Source organism: Pundamilia nyererei, unplaced genomic scaffold (assembly GCF_000239375.1).
Source record: "Pundamilia nyererei isolate P.nyererei 1_Seehausen unplaced genomic scaffold, PunNye1.0 scaffold00273, whole genome shotgun sequence".
Taxonomy (NCBI): Eukaryota; Metazoa; Chordata; class Actinopteri; order Cichliformes; family Cichlidae; genus Pundamilia; species Pundamilia nyererei.
In genome coordinates, this window is record NW_005187674.1 from 166,569 (window position 1) to 183,126 (window position 16,558).

The window sequence follows — 16,558 nt, forward strand, 5'->3', positions numbered from 1 at the left end:
CCGTGCGCGTGTCATCACACGTCATCTGCCGTAAAGGCGTGAATAAAGGTTTCTTCAGCCAGGACACGCGAGGGCGTGATATCCCATACTTATGTGTTGTACCGAGTGAATCGACTGAAGGGGAACTTTGTACAACTTCACCTTCGCCGTGTGTGTGTGTGTGTGTGTGTGTGTGTGTGTGTGTGTGTGTGTGTGTGTTCCAGCCACGATAGAAAAAAATAATATGTCAGGACTTTTCCCCCCATTTTTTCTTGTAGTGTGTTTTTTGTTTCTTTTTCAAAGTCAAACGTGTTTGTCCCTGAAGTGTTTCCACATCTTTGGACTTTACCTCACGCCTGATGCTTTCAACGATCTCCCTCTAGGAAGATCTGACACTTGAAAGAGTGATGATTATTCCTTATGCTGAGACAATGACTGATATTCTCTCAGAGATTCATTCAAACCTGCGGTGAAATGCTATATGAGGAAAAAGCATAGGAGGAATCAATGTTACGGAACAGGCCAATCACAGCAGTTGCGTTGACGTGGCGTGCTGTTAGATTTTCATCAAAGCGCCCGTATGCACAGCACAGATTGCTACACTTGCTGTTACTGCGTGTGTGTAATTGTTTGTGTGAGATAAAAGCGAGTGGTAGACCATGGACATTCGCTGTTTTGGCGATGACCTCGCACTGGGGCAAAGTGGTTTGGATGAGAACCATCAACTCCAAGTCTGAGCTGATGGTTCTTAGCTGGAAAAGGGTGGAGTGACCACATAAAGAAACCCACAAGGCTGATGGTCTCCGTGTGTGTACATTACCTTAATGAAACTGTACATACATTGTTTACGTGTTTCATCTTCAGTCTTTTATTAAGTGTTTATTGATGTTTCTATCAGATTTCTTTCAGCTGTATTAATTAATCATCCTCAGTAATGAGATCAGTGAAGGTTTCCTGGACAAAGATGAATGCAGCAAACTGATGGATTAGCAGATTAAAAATTAATAATAAGACCTGTGGAAACACTTCAATCAGTCTCAGCCAATCTGAAAAAACATTGTTTAGCCACCTGTGAAACGTCCAGGCTGTTCTTTCTGCTGTTATTGGTCTAAACAGTCAAGTCGGTGAAGATGAAAATCATCCACCCTGTGTGTGTTTGAATCGGTAATTTAAAGGATATTTTATAGAACTAAACCCTCACCCCGTGGAAACTGTCCATGTAGCATGTGGGTGTGGACCGTTACCTTCTGCAGGTGCATGTTCTTGGTGAGCTGCTCCTCCAACATGTGCTGCAGCTTCTTGTTCATCTCCCTCAGATTCTCGTCTCCTGGTTTCACCAGCTCTCTTAGGACCGAACCCAGACCTCCCCGGTCTCCCTGAGAGCCTCCGTGACCTCCGACCGTGCTCCCCGACACATCTGAGCAGAAAAGCAAAGACGCGAGATTCAACAGAGATTCGTTTTAAAAGAAACATGCTGGTCAAACGGCCCGAAGAAAACACCAGAAGCAGTCACAACAGGGAAATAAGGAGATAAGAACAAGGAGATGAAGAGGAGGGTGAGGAGTGGAAACAGGAGGTTTGTTTGTTTTGGTGTTTTCCTTTATTTCTAACCAAACGTTGCACACAAAGCTTCTGGGAGGAACATTACTGAAATTATAAGATTCGTGACCTTGAACCCGTCAAACGTCACTCTGGATTCCTCTCAGAGCGGTCAGGTTTCTGAAACACTAAAAACTGTCCTATTTTTCTGCTTCAACAAAACGATCAGTTAATTTACACAAAGATTCCTAATAAAAAGCCAGAGAGCCCAAGAATCCATCGCAGGACACACGAACAAGAGCCTGCTCGATAACGGGGATCTGCTCATTGGGGTCTTTGCGTGCAGGAACACAGAGGTGAAGCTCGCCACCAATCATGGAAACAGACATTAAAAACGGACTCTAACGGTAAGAAAACACAGTGTGGCTAACATTAGCAGTGCTAATAGTACCAGCAGGCTCACCTGCTTGGTTACACACCGCTTGAATAGTTACGTCTGTATTTACTCGAGCACAGCAGACACACAGCCATTTATGTTCTACATCAAAAATCTTCCCACGCTGCTGGTTTGCAACACAGATCATGGACGTTATCTACGAGGGCTGTGGTGCAGGACACACTCTGGGTAGTTACAGGTGGCTTTGAACATTTCGTTTTTGGTAGCCGAGTCAGCTAACCCCGTCATCAATCATCAGCAGCTCATCTATTCGATGTGTTTCCTATCATCACAATAAATCGTTTATACGGTTTACTGGGGTGACTCTGTCATCCCTCCAAAGCCTGTTTCACCCAGATTCTGGCGATCACAATATCAGTGAGTCATCATCTCGCCAGGAGCTGCCGAGAAGCCCTCAAGCAAGGCACCGCCCACTCAACTGCTCCTCGTATCATGCTGGAAACTCTGCAGCTGGTTAAACGGACTGCAGCGCGCTCAGTCAGCTTTTCAAGACAAGTTTTAAACAAATGTAAATGAACACTGAATGTAAAGCATATAACTGTGTGTGCGAGTGCTTTTCTATCGAGTGCAGTTTGAAATATTCACACACACACAGACAGTCCAGCCTTTAGAGAAGCAGCTCCGCTCTCAGTTTTACTGCCCATTAGATTTACCATCATTACTGCGTTAATGGGAGTGGAATGGAGAGACAGAGGAGGGCTGAAGCAGTCAAACATGAAATTGAAAACAGCAGGAGAGAAAGGACAGCGTGAGGCAGCGGGACGAGGGGGGAGGGATGGAGGAAAGGTAACTATTTATACAGCACATTTCCCACAGAGTCGTTCAAAGAGTTTTACACTGAGGGGAGCGAGAGGATCAACATGAGAAGCTGCTTTTTGTTTACTTCTGTTTAAAATCCAAACCTGCCACGTTTCAGTCCATCTGCAGTTCACACTCAGACTGCACGATTGTTCAGATTGTTCTATTTTACGGCTTTAATTTGATTTTTTTACCACAGAAATCAAAGCCACAAAAATAAGGCACACAATATCTATTATATCCTTCTGCAGCAGCGACCAACTTTCTAATTCATTCTAAAGAGCCACATTTATTACAACACAAGCTGAAATCAGTCGCTTGAAGTGGACCTCTGCACCTCTTACACCTGTGCGGTGAACACTGGTGCTCCTCAGGTGAGTCAAAATCTGGCAAATGGTCCAGGTGTGACCAAACAAAGTGTTTGTGAGGCCAGGAATGATGACCTTGAACATAACTTCAGCCAGACGAGGAGGACGATACTTGATTGAAAAATAAGTCTGCTGATAGCTGCACAAGTTATTAAAAACACTTCACACACGGCAGCGTCACCTTTTGAAGACGGACGAGCGGATAAATATAGCAGCGGTGAAACATCAGAGACGTACAAATGTATTTACAGAGACGTGGGAAAGTGAAAATCACTCAGACCAACGAGTTTCTCCGTCCTGACATCCGTCCAGCACGAACTTCTCTCCGTCGTGTTGCAGTGGAAACGGCTCGGCACGAGCGGCACATGAAAGTGTTAAGCACGCCTGTTTTTTCCACCGCTTGTTCCTGTTTTCTCCAAACACAAAGAGTCCATGTAAACCTGAGCGCAGGTAAGTGAAGCGGCAGATTAAAGTGGTTCTAATTAAGTGTCACTGTCAGATAAACGACGTGCTGAGCTGGCTAACTTTCTGCTGACTGACGCACTTTAAGTACCTCAGAGTTTGGATTAGCACTTTGCACCAGCGACTCTTCTCTCAGTTTTACCACTGAGACGAGGATTATTTCAAAGACATATTAAATAACCGTTTTGTACCTCGGTCTGTTAAATGTTCCAAAACACTAAAAATGAAGATAATCAGCATTTTAAAGAAAATCTTTTTCTTTTTTTTCTTTGAATTACATCACACTCCTACCTGGTGCTTACTTTACAGATCATAAAGCAGAAAAAGAGCCCGGAGTCGTTTAGCAATGGTGATGTCATAAAGTTTGTGAGGACAGCATTTCCAGCTCCGGTGTTTACAAAACTGTAGCAGCAAACAGAGTATCGATAGATATCATATCCATTTCCAGCTCCATGTCTTAGGCTCAACTAAAGTAGCTTTTCGTGACTCACAGTTAAAGATGAGATGACCATGTTAACGCTCAGCTCTCAGTGACAATATACAGACCCAAAATCACCACACCTCACACCTGTGAGCATCGAGCACGGCTCCACAGAAGAAAAAAGCTGAAATGTAGCTAGCTAGGTCAGGAGCTAACTATTATTAATAATGCTGAGTCACAGAGTGGATGTCCACAGCAGTCCTGACATGACATTAATGGCTGTTTCCCATGAATTGGGACTCGACACCACATCTCCACTTTCTGACCACTCCTGCCTGCACACACGTTCATGACGCCAACAGCCATCTTTGACATGTCTTTGCCTTTTTTGCTAAAAGAAATGTTCCTGGTCTGTGGTTGAAACAAAAACGGAATCACAGATGCTCCATAACTAACTACAGTTAAGTTCCAGATGTTTCTGTGAGGAGATGAAACGATTTCTCACCTCTGCGGCTGTCCATCACGTACGTCTCTATGATGGCGCTCTTTCTGCAGATGTCTTCAGCCATCGATGAACAGCTCACCTCCAGATGTTTCACCTGAAACAGACAAAAAACACAATTAGTATTCACTGATGTCACAATGTGTTTATGTAACAACAAACTAAGTCCTTTCTTTAGCATCATTAAACCTGAAACAACTTATTAATATTTAAGTGATTAATAAAGTTCTGCTGAATTATCCACTGGCCTCACAGTGCTACTATACAAACTACCTAAATATTAAACAGACATTAATAATGCATCTAAAAATACAAACCTGCATCTAAAAACAGGACAGACGTTTTACTGTTGACTCGAATAACAAAGAGAAGCATTAAAGCCTCTAAAAGGCACAAGTGAGGCGTTAAATCAGGACGTGGAGAATGTTCTGCTTTCTCTGTTAGTTTTCCACTCCTGTGTCATGTGCTTAGGACTTCAGGAACAGGACATATAGTTTGCTTTCTGGTTTAGCCAAAGACTCCTCACCTTCTCCTCCAGCATCCATTTCTCCTGCTGAACCTCAGCGAGCCGCTGGAACAGCTCTCCGACCTCATCATCGGATAATTCGGCGGGGCGCTGAGACTGAGGGCTGCCTCCTCCGGACTGACAGACACACACAGAGGCTTCAGTTAATGTGAAAGCTCTGCTGCCTTGCTTTATAGCACTTCAGAGCTCATTCAAACCCAGAAGCTCATTATGCAACCAAGAGGGAACTCGTCACATTATTGGACACGTCACAGGGAAGAGTCCTAAAGAATCGGATGAGGTTGAGGCTGCCTTATCGTTAACAGTTTATTTGTAAAGAAAAAGTACTGAAGCTGTGTCTGATGTACTGCACATGTGTGGAACGCCAGGACTGAAATAACAACACTTTTATAACCACTCTTAAGTTGGGTTAAACACACTGGCCAGAATCATCAGGAAAACAGACACAATAATGTTTGGTAATAGACTCGTCGCTGTAACTCTGTGTTTAATCAAACTCAAAAGCTGATCATTCGCTGTATCTCAGAGGTTACAGTGTCTGATGTGCAGCTTCCTGCTGGTACAGTCAGGTGTTAATGGCAGGACAGTGAAGCCAAACTACAGACGTCTTAAAAAAAACAAAACTTATGGTGCCACATGAGGAGACTCTCAAATGCAACTGTGAGAGTGTCGTATTTCCACCTGAGAAAAGGTTTCTAAGACAGAACTTCTCCTCTTCCATTATGGAGGCATGTGAGCTATTTGATAAGAGAGCTTATTAGCAGATTTACACGTTGGTCAATCAATAAAGTTGTTCCTCTTCTCTTAAGTGTTGCGGGAGTTCCTGCATTGTGAATCGTTTTATCCTCTCTATGCATCTTGGAAGCAGGTGAAGTTGTGCCAGAAGCTTTTGCTGCCTTTCACAGGCTTGCTAACATGAACATTACCTCAGTTGTGTGCGAGAGGATCAAACTGCTGCCACAGTCTGTTCTGCTTTTACACTTCGGTACAGCAGCTGCTATCACAGTTTGGGTTCAAGATAATAAGCAGACTTTGTAGTCTCACATGTTAAACTCTGCTGAGCAGAACTTTAAAGTCGGATGGAAACAAGTGAAAAAAGTCATCATCATCAGCCCACTGAGATCTATATGTCTGAATGCACACAAAAGCATTCAGTTTGTAGTTTCTCATTAAAATTTAAAGTGTGGACCAAAACGGGACCTTTGAAGCACGCTGAAGCTTTAATCATCACAGAGGTGTCTGATGGGAAACGTTGCAGCAGCAGGACATCATCAAACCCTCTTTTCTCTCATGTGATGCTGTTGCTAATAACAACCGCATCACCACAGTAAACTGAAGTGATGGAGGACTCTGCAGTGTCATGTTTTGACAGAAACACTCATCGACATACAGAGAGTCTGTCAGCTCTATTTACAGTGTTTCTATCAATAGAAACACACACACACACACACACACACACACACACACACACACACACACACACACACACACACACACACCTGACAGAGATAAATATGGCACCAGGAACTTTAAAGATAAATCAGTTGTAAAACGTAATAAAAGAACAAAAGAGAGGATGACAGGATGTTACAGTTAAATCTGTCTTTCAATACAACCTGGAGGTCAGAGGTCGTGATTCGACCTGACACAGAGCTAAGAGGTCAGGAGCAGAAGCTTGTTTAGCTTTCACTGAATACACTAAAAACACTAATTAATTCACTTTTAACATGACAGCTTTTATCTGTCGAGGTTTCAAACTGTGACTTTTGCTTACATTTAGTTTTAACACAGCTTTAATAAATACCACGGTTTACATTTTAATGTGATGAAAGCGCACAGCCGGTCAGAGCTATTCTCCATTATTCTGCCAAATTAATTTTCTGCTTCACTTTCCTAAAGCCTGAAGTATTCAAACAAAAAGGCAAAAGTTATCAGAAGGTTCTGAGAGCAGCTCCATAAAAACCTGTTTAAAATCCTACTCTTGGGCATATTCACACAGCTTCCAGCATGGCTGAAATTTTACATCACATTAACTGAACTTTGAGTTGAACCTGGGTCTTTGCAGGGAATGGTCCAGAGGTGAACAAGAAGATGGCCTTGAATGTGAACATATTTTAATCACACATTTTACTCAGTTTATTATTGTAGAAGGTTAAAAAAACCTCAGATGTTAACCTTTTATAGCTGTTGCTATGAAAACAATGTGTCCTTCCAACAGCATTAGTTTGTAGCTGCAGACACAAAGTAGCACTTCAATTAAACCTTCATCTGAAATTGAGATTTCTTCAACTTGCCTGAGGTTTTGTGTAAGCACTCAATGTGTGCTCCAGTAGCTGAACAGCAGAGAAGTCGTATCCAGTAAAGCCTTTAATGATGCGTAAATCTGTCACAAAGTAACATCAGCAAACTGCAGCTGCAGCATTAAAAGGCCCATCAGAAAATTTTCCTTTCACTGTTTCCTCAATCAGTCGATCTGTGATCTCGCTCACGGCTGAATCCAGAGCCGGCCGGAATCTCCACATCCTGAAGACGATCCAGCTGCTGTTGCTGGTCATGTATGAAGTACTGATGGGACGCTTTCAGGCGTCCAGCCAGAACGCCATTCTGGCTTAAGCAGCTGCTGACTCCAGGCTGACAGGACATATTCTCAGATGTTCATGTTTGTGTTTGGATTTTGAGATTCATGATGTTGATCACATTTCAGCCATGAACCACCATCAGTACAATGAAAAATAAATAAATAATAACGTGAGATATTGAACCAGACGAGGTCCAAACACCAGTCAACAGAAAGAACAGATGAGTGCATGGCAGCCATTCAAACGCACCATGATCAGGCAAACTGAAAAACACTGCCTGCTCTGTAAGTTGGAGCTGAGTGTGCTGGCTGGGATAATGTCCACACCAAAGCCTGAAGTGTCACAGACATCAAGCTCTGTGTTTAAGGTGACGAGGAGCTCCACCCACCTTATTCTGATTGGTCGACTGAGACTCCTTCATCATGTCTTTGTAGGAGAAGGAGGACACGGAGGACGAGTCTCCGGTCTGCTGAGTTCGACTGGGACTGTTGATCTCTGACAGAACTAGCTCCTCCAAACCTGAAAGAACAACAATTTCACTCTAAGCATCAGGACCTCTTTAAAGCTGCAGTCCACCCCAGACAAACTCTAAATCCCCCAGCTGTTTGACAAAGACTTTTACTTCAACTGCCTTTAATACGTAGCCTTTTACTTTGAGTCTGTTCAGTCCTGTGAGAAATTAAGAACACTCCATGTTTCAGTAGCTCGTAGAAACACTTTTAGCAGCATCTATATGACTTCATCAGTCTCTCACATCACTGGGGAAGAATTTTGGCCCACTCAACCTTGCTTCAGTTCATTGAGGTTTGTGGGCGTTCATGTTCGCACAACTGTCTTAAGGTCCTGACAGAGCATTATAATCCGGCTGAGGTCTGGACATGGACTGGAGCATTGCAACATCTTGATTCTTTTCTTCTTCAGTGTGCTTAAAGCAGGACACTGTTCAAAGCACAGCAGTAACATAAGGTCTATTTATGGCAATAAATGATCCCTTTAAGCAGTGGATTGGTGAATATACCTTTTAAGAGGGCATACGTTCTTTGAAAGCAGAAAGCCGTCTCTTTAGGATTGCAAATAATCCTTTAAAGGCAGTAAGTTGTCTATTAAAACGTGCACTGCCCCTTTAAGACTGTTGTTTGAAAGTGGCAAGTTGCCATTTATGGCAGAAAACTGTCTTTAAAAACACCAAAGTGTTTCTGTAAGATACTGGACCACCATGTTAAGCATGTGGACAGTCCATTTAAAGACCAAGACTATTCCTTTTAGTATATGAACATCATTTTAAAGCCTCCTGTTCATATAAGACCTATTTATGGCAATAAAGGCTGTTATTGCTTTCAGAAAGCAAACTGCCCTGTTAAGCTGCTGGACTGTCAAACAATCTTTTTTAAAAAATGTGGACATCCTTTTAAAGCAGCAAGCCGTTTCTCTAGGAATGCAAACAGCCCTTTAAGGCAGTAAGCTGCCCATTTAAATGTGGGCTGTTCCTGTAAGAGTATGATTGTTGCTTTGAGGTAGTAAGCTGTCTGTTTACGGCAGTGAAACTGTGTTTTTAAAGCAGCAAGTTGTCCAAGTAAGACAGCAGTGAGAGAACTGTCCCTTTAAAGGACAAAGTCACTCCTTTAAGGATGTCCTTTTAAGGCAACTGGCCGACCCTTCAGGCTGTCCCTTTATTGTCCAAGGCAATGAACTGTCTCTATAAGACATCCCACTTTACCATTAAGACCGTGGACTGTCACTTTTAAAGCAGCACGCTGTCCTGTTAAAACGACAAACTGCCCCTTTAAGGCACTGGGACGTCCCTATAAGGCAGGTACTGGGAGAGATGGATAAGTAGCTACTTTAAAATGTCTGATTCTCAGGTTTGTGCAGAAGAGGCTTTTAAACATTCAGCACTGCTCATAGATTATACATGAAGCTCAGAACTACCCTGCACCGCTCCAACTGAGAGTGTGTGTGTGTGTGTGTGACAACAGAGAGTCTGCTAAATAAGCACCAGAGAATAAGAAAATATGCAATAAAAGAATAACATTTAAATAATATTAAGTGGAAAAAGTTAAAACTTTCAAAATTCCATTTGATGCAGGTGTGGGCAAGTGTTTTGGTTGTGTGTGTATTTGCTTGTGTTTTGCCAGCAGACGCCAGTGTGTCCAGCTCAGCTCTGGGAACCAGAGCGCTCCATTAAATATTAAGCAGGAGGTTCCGGACTGAGCCAGAACCTCCTGACGCAGGGCTAGCATGCCGCTTATTATCGGACTGGTCACGTTACAATCACATCTTGGCCTCACACACACACACACACACACACACACACACACACACACACACACACACACACACACACACACACACACACACAGCCCCAAAACTGCTGTCTCTCCTTCCTGGAGTATTTAAATGGCAGCACCATCCTGTTCGGGGATTTACGTCCTCTACCTCTAAGTTTCAGAGTCCCGTCAGGTTCAGCTTTATGGAGCTCTAAGTGTGCAGCAATCGATAACCTGCAGAAACATGCAGTGCTAATGTCTACAGATTACTCGAGAGAGGAACAGAGTTTCCCATCCAGAGCACATCACACCAGGTGTTTTACAGGACATGAAACTGGTTTTAAAATGCCCAGCTCTTCCAGGATAAGTGGGTCGCCTGCTTTAGACACCGACTGATTGCCATCCAGGGCTCCAGCCTCCAGCACAGATGCTGATGATCATGGATGAACTTGTGCTGCATGAGCACAAGGCTCTTGGCTCATTGGTTGGAGGCATGATTGTGACAAGTGTATCATCGAGCCAAAGCTTGGACCACTGTTACTGAAACGACACCTAATAACTGTGACATGACTTCAGGTATGGTGTCAACATGTTTCATGCTTCTCATATACCCTGTGTTTGTGAATGTTTCGTCAGCAGCAGACGTCAGCATAATCTTGTACATTGTGTCCTGAGGCATCTCTGTGATGACTTTTAGTTTTTTTACTGGAACGTTTTTAACAATTACAGGCATAAATCAGGACAAACCTACGTAGACTCATTTTTAAAAAGCTATTATTAGAATTTATCAAATCGTCATCAAAAACCTTATTTACACCAAGGGGGTAGTTTTTTCCTTTCAAAACATCCTGAGCCTGGAGGCATACAGTAATGTTGAAGTCTCCATGTAATGTACATGTGTTACTCCACAGAAGACTCACCTTTTAAAACTACGGGCGGCTTACTTAACATCTGTTCTGTGAAAAAGGACGATTCTGAGCATAATGTGCACATGAAAGAGAATCGGTAACGATAGACAGCAGTGCTATGAACAAAAAAAAATGTACGCACATATCAAGCTCCATAGTTTCCTTTTAAAGTGTACTACAAGGCAGCCCAGGAGCACAGTGGTTAGCACGGTCACCTCCCTGTCAGCGAGATGCTCCTGGACTCAAATCCACAGCCACCTTCGGCCTTTCTGTGTGGAGCTTGTACTCTCTCCCTTGCATGGTTGCAAGTGGACTGGCTCTTGTACAGCACATTTATACTAGGCACAAAGCTTTATACAACATGTCTCATTCACCCATTCACACACACATTCACATATCATTTTTCTATATCCAAGGCCTTTCTATTTAACTTCCACACTCTAACAAATGCATCAGGAGCAACTCAGCAACTACAGTATCTTTGGCACGCAGATCAGAGCAGCCATGGAGAGAACCACCAACCTTACGATTAACAGATGACCTGTTCTACTTCCTGAGCCACAGCCTCCCCATCACACTGTTTAAGCCTCTAATTGGTTGCCCTGCTAACAGCAACTACCAAAGCAAATAGGTGGGGCTTCTTTCTGGTTTTGTAAATCCTGATGGGAAAATTGACCATTTCACCGAATGAGAGGAAACAGATTAAAGGTTTTCATGTTGCGTCAGTGGGACTGAAGAATGAACAGACAACACCAGCATTTAACTAAACGTAGGGGCATGCAGACGTGAGGACAGCATCACAGTTCGGGGTGCGTACAGTACCTGTCCTGGTTTTGCTGTTGGTCAGAATCTCCTGGAGCCTCTCCTGCAGTTTGTCTGCTCGCTTCCTCTCCAGCTGCAGCTGCCGCTTCAAATCCTTCAGCTACACACACACACACACACACACACACACACACACACACACACACACACACACACACACACAGGTTTATTTTCTAATTATTATTTTCCATGCACCACTGCTCTCAAATTACTCTGCTAAATATTTTTCCTTTCTCATTGCTAATCAGATTCTCGTCTTACAGTATCGGTTCATCAGTCTGCGTCTGTCACTCACACAGTCCATCCGTCTCTTTGTCTCTGGCAGCATCAGTCAGATAAACAGTAAACTTACCGCTGCGCTTCCCTTCTTCTCAAGAATCCTCTGACCGTCCACAGTGTCCTTTATCTCCTAAACAAAGAAAGCAGGTCAGAGACATCACTGTCAGTTACTCTGATCGTTCTAGTTCATTTCCAAAGTAAAAACGCCAGAAACATTTCCTGAACTGAGAATTTACTGCTTCTGTTTGCCAGACATTATATTTTCTGACTTTTTCAGGGCATTTTATACTATTAAAAAAAATGCACAATACCAAACATGAACACCTGGGTCCATACTGTAAACGTGCCAGATCTAGCTTAAAATGGACATTTTCATCTGCAGTCACGAGCAGATTGATGAAATTATTAAACACGAAAAAACCCAAACCAGCAAAAACACAGACACCAGCCAGAACCATGTCAAAGTGAAAGCAAGCCATACTGAGCCTGTAGCTGATTTTAAATCTGATCAGCAAATTATTTTGGTTCCTTAACATTTTGGCCCACAAATTCTGTGCTGTGATCTGCAGAGCATCGTGCAAACACCAAGCTAAACAGACGCTCGCACCTCCACACAGCATAAAGGGAGGGTGACGCTAAAGGCAGACACTAAAACACATAAGCTGGGTGAATAAACAAAGAGAAGAGTAAACAGATTTTGGTGCTTTTTAAACAGGTCCACAGTTCCTGGGTTCAAAGTGACACATTTGTAAAGGTTAAAAACCTCGGCCTCAAAGGGACCGTCTCCTTTTATCTCTAGCGTGGGCCGCTGCATCAACCATGTAAAGACCTTTCAGAGGACCTGCTCAAAGCTTTGCTGCAGTGCTGCAGACCACTTCAGCTCTGCTGGGAGAAATCCTAGTAAAGGTGATCGGCTTTTTCCATTAGGACTCCTAAACTGTGGAACCGTCTGCCCCTTCACACCAAAATACTCTTTTAAATCTCTTCTTTAAATTTTCTCTTTTAAAAGGCTTTTGTGAATCTTTGGTGTGGCCATGTTTTCGATCCCGTTGTGTCTCCTCATTATTGTTTCTTTTTATCATGTTCTTTGCTTTGTTCTTGTAGAAGTGTTTCACCCTTTATCATCCAAGTATCATACAGTGATAGACTTGTTTTAGAATTCTGAATTTTCTCTCTAGCTCAAAAAAGATGAGCAGCAGCACTAACGTTAAGCGGTACGCTTAACGAGTAGGTACTACTCAAGTCTCGGCAGAACGGATTTTCCTGCCCGTGTTCAGACAGCAGTGCGTTGTGAATGCTTTGTGATCCCTGAAAAGCTCACCTTGGAATTTTGTCTGTAGCACAAAGGTTACCGGAGTTACAATGATTTAAAGAGCATTCGAAAGGCAAGAAATAAATAAATAAATGTATTTGTGTATCATTAATTTCTTGTATTACATACACTTACTTGTAAGTGTATGTAAGAAGGGGGAGGGGCGGGGCAGAGACTCATGATTGACAGCTCCTGTGTAGGGGTGGGTGTTGATTATCGATTTATTGATTAAAATCGATTCTAGCTTGGATAACGTGATATCGATTCATTAAAATCCTGACTCGATTTTTAAATATACCTCTGTAACTTTGCTCTGCTTCACGTCAGCAGCATCAGGTCATGTTCATGTGTTGATTAATGGTTTTGCTCCGTTTTTGATCGACTGCAGAATATTTGTATAAAATCTCAGGCCAGGAAAATCTCCTTCATGTTTTTCTGTTTCATCCTCAGCTACTTTGACACAAAGGCCTCTGCTGTGATGCTCACACCTTTGATAAAGTCTCACAAGTCTCAGCTTTCTTTTTATAAATATAAAAATATGGAAATGTACTGATGCATGATCAGAATTATAATATTTCTGACTGTCTGAGGCAAAATTTCCCCGATTCAAATCTAATTGAATCGGGACCTTGGCACCAGCCAACCACTCACACTCACACCTATGGGCCGTTTAGAACCACCACTTCATCTAACCCCACTAACTGCATGTCTTTGGACTGCGAGAGGAAGCTGGAGAACCCAAAGGGACCAGTGCTAATCACCATCCCACCGTGCTACCTGCTTCTGACAAATTAAAAAACAAATTAATAAATTTAAATTTACAAGTATTAATTTCTGTTATGTTTGTTTCTCATAACATTTTACTTGCATATGAAACAGCAGGTGTTTGTGTCTGTTTATGTCCATCTTGTACATACAGTGTATGGTCTCAGCCCGCTGGTTCATACTGTAAACATCAACCTTTAATTACAAAAATCACAAATGTATTTCCATTTTTATAAAGTTCCTAAAAGCTGCTCTCTGTTCTATCATTATAAACAGTAGGAAAAGGACTATAAGGGACTATTTACAGCGGCGTATTAAACCACATTTGGTCTCGTAGACAGAACCGTGTGAGTGGGTCTGAATTAAAGTTTGCAGTCTTTGGACACTGGAGGAACGAGATATATCAGCTCTGACACAAAGCTATTACCTGTTTGAGTTTCCCGATGGTGTCCCCGTGTTCCTCCCTCTGCTTCTCCACCTCCACCAGCTGCTGCTTCAGTTTCTCCATCTCTGACTGCTTCTCCTGCAGGACACAAAGCGACACATCAGGATTTCGTTCAGCAGCTCAAACATCTGGAGGAGAAATGCAGCGAAAAACATTTAAACGAGCTACATTTGCACCTCCAGCGATGCCCCCATGCTCTTAATCCATCTGACACAGAGATTAATGTGAAAAAGGAAACTGCTTTTAATTCCCTTCTAATCTTCTGCCGCTAATTAATTTGACTAAAATCTACATTAAAAACATCTGCAGGCTGTAGCCGCTCACCTGACAGAGGGAGGGGGAAATGTCATTCTGGAGGAAAACAAGAGTCTGTTAATTCCCTGTAACGTCTTACACCTCTATCAACAGCTCACCACGTGGTGGGAGAGAAGCTCTGAGACTTTACTGAGATGTACGATATTATTTATTTAAAAAAAAAATCACAAATAATAATAAAAACTCTAAACTGCAGGTTTTAAACTCATTTTGTAAGAAAACTTGTTTATTCTTTGCTTTCTTACAGGATGCTACTGTAAATAAAAATGTGCCATTGATGACCTGCCAGCTGTTCCCTCTTCATTGCAGCACACAGATGTTTTAGACATAAGGGCACTGACACAGTTTTTCATACTCGATTTAATCGCATTAGTTATTTTGGAAGATTGGAAACAGTTTCTCAAATACAGAAATTTACAAGAAGTACAGCATGTGGACAAAAACCCTGAGCCACCTACACATTACACCTGCAGGAGCTGCTCGACCACAGAGACCCTTGGCATGAAGCTCCCGGTGCAAAGCTTTTGTGCTGATGTTAAAGCCAGAGGAGGCTTGGAGCTCTGCAGCTACTGAGTCAGCAGAGCGCTGGAGACTCTTCATCATTTTGGTTGATGGCTCCCCTTGGTAGCTTTCTGTGGTCGGCCACTTTTGAAATAACACCACTGACAGCTGATCGTGGAACATCTGGGACTGAAGAAACTTCACAAACTGTTTTGCAACAGTGGCATCCTGTTACGGTACCACTCCTAACTTCAGCAGGATCTTAAGAGTGACCCATTCTTTGACAAAAGAAAGCAGACTTCATGGCTAAGTGTTTGATTTTACACATCTGTAGCAATGGGAATTAAAACACCTGAATTCCAGGATTAAGCCTTGTGGAATAAGAGATAAGACTTGCATTTAAACACCTGCTTCTCCAGCCTCTATAATTTTGACTTAATTTCTTCCAAACTATCATTTTTTTTATTATAACTGTGTGCATCAGGTGAACATATTACAAGATATAATTTATAACATCGGAAAAAATGTATTTTCATGCAGATGATTAGATATGGTGAACAGCGTTTACAAACAGAATGCTTCGAGCAGTTTGAGTGATTTAAATTTGTAAAATCAGGCTGCAGGACTCGTGTGCTTTAAGGTTTATGAACAATCAGCTATTTTTTTCAGCATGTTCTGATGTAACTGGAGAGAACAGGGTGAACTGATTATTTTTAATTTGCCATTTAACGTTCGGTTTAACAAACCTTAGCATTGATGTTCAGGAACGAAGACAGGAAACGACATGTGACGGCTGAAACTCAAACCCCCGACACGTGGAGCACCTGCCCGGGACCTGACCTGCCCTCTAATTAGACTTCTTCCATCATTAATTAACTTTTCCTATCAAGTTTCCTCACTCTGGTTTCAGTACCAGGCTGTTATCCAGCAGATAAAACACACACGCACACGCAGACAAACTAATCAGTGCAGCAGGTCTCTCAGGAGAGACTTTCTCACAGCCGTATACACGATCACCGTGGTCATCTAATCTGCTGAAAGGGCTCGTTACTGATAACCAATAATTACGCTCATCAGTAATGAGAATTATTATTGGTTATGAGACTCGAATGGTAACCACATATGGAGCTTGTCGCGAAATCAATCAATGTAGAGCAGTGAGACAAACCACGGAAGCCCCAGAGAAGTGCAATCAAACCATGAGTTTATTAACAGCCCGGAGAAAACATCAGCCTATGTCTTCTGACCAAAATACATGTTGTGGACACTTATAAAGCAGTGGGGTACACGCCCCCCCATGGCATCAATGACAG

The 16,558-nt window shown here is 42.6% G+C and overlaps 1 protein-coding gene across 3 annotated transcripts in view; it reads right to left on the bottom strand.

Moving 5' to 3' along the window:
* The window catches only part of gripap1 (GRIP1 associated protein 1), a 41,419-nt gene that overhangs the window by 2,547 nt on the left and 22,314 nt on the right, over window positions 1–16,558 (bottom strand). For all 3 annotated transcript variants that reach the window (XM_013915222.1, XM_013915221.1, XM_005750405.1), the window contains 7 exons: window positions 14,412–14,507; window positions 11,981–12,037; window positions 11,629–11,728; window positions 8,020–8,150; window positions 5,053–5,169; window positions 4,530–4,623; window positions 1,224–1,396 (listed from right to left, as the gene is read on the bottom strand). In XM_013915222.1, the coding sequence (XP_013770676.1) occupies window positions 1,224–1,396; window positions 4,530–4,623; window positions 5,053–5,169; window positions 8,020–8,150; window positions 11,629–11,728; window positions 11,981–12,037; window positions 14,412–14,507 (768 nt within the window). The remainder of the gene's footprint in view (window positions 1–1,223; window positions 1,397–4,529; window positions 4,624–5,052; window positions 5,170–8,019; window positions 8,151–11,628; window positions 11,729–11,980; window positions 12,038–14,411; window positions 14,508–16,558) is intronic.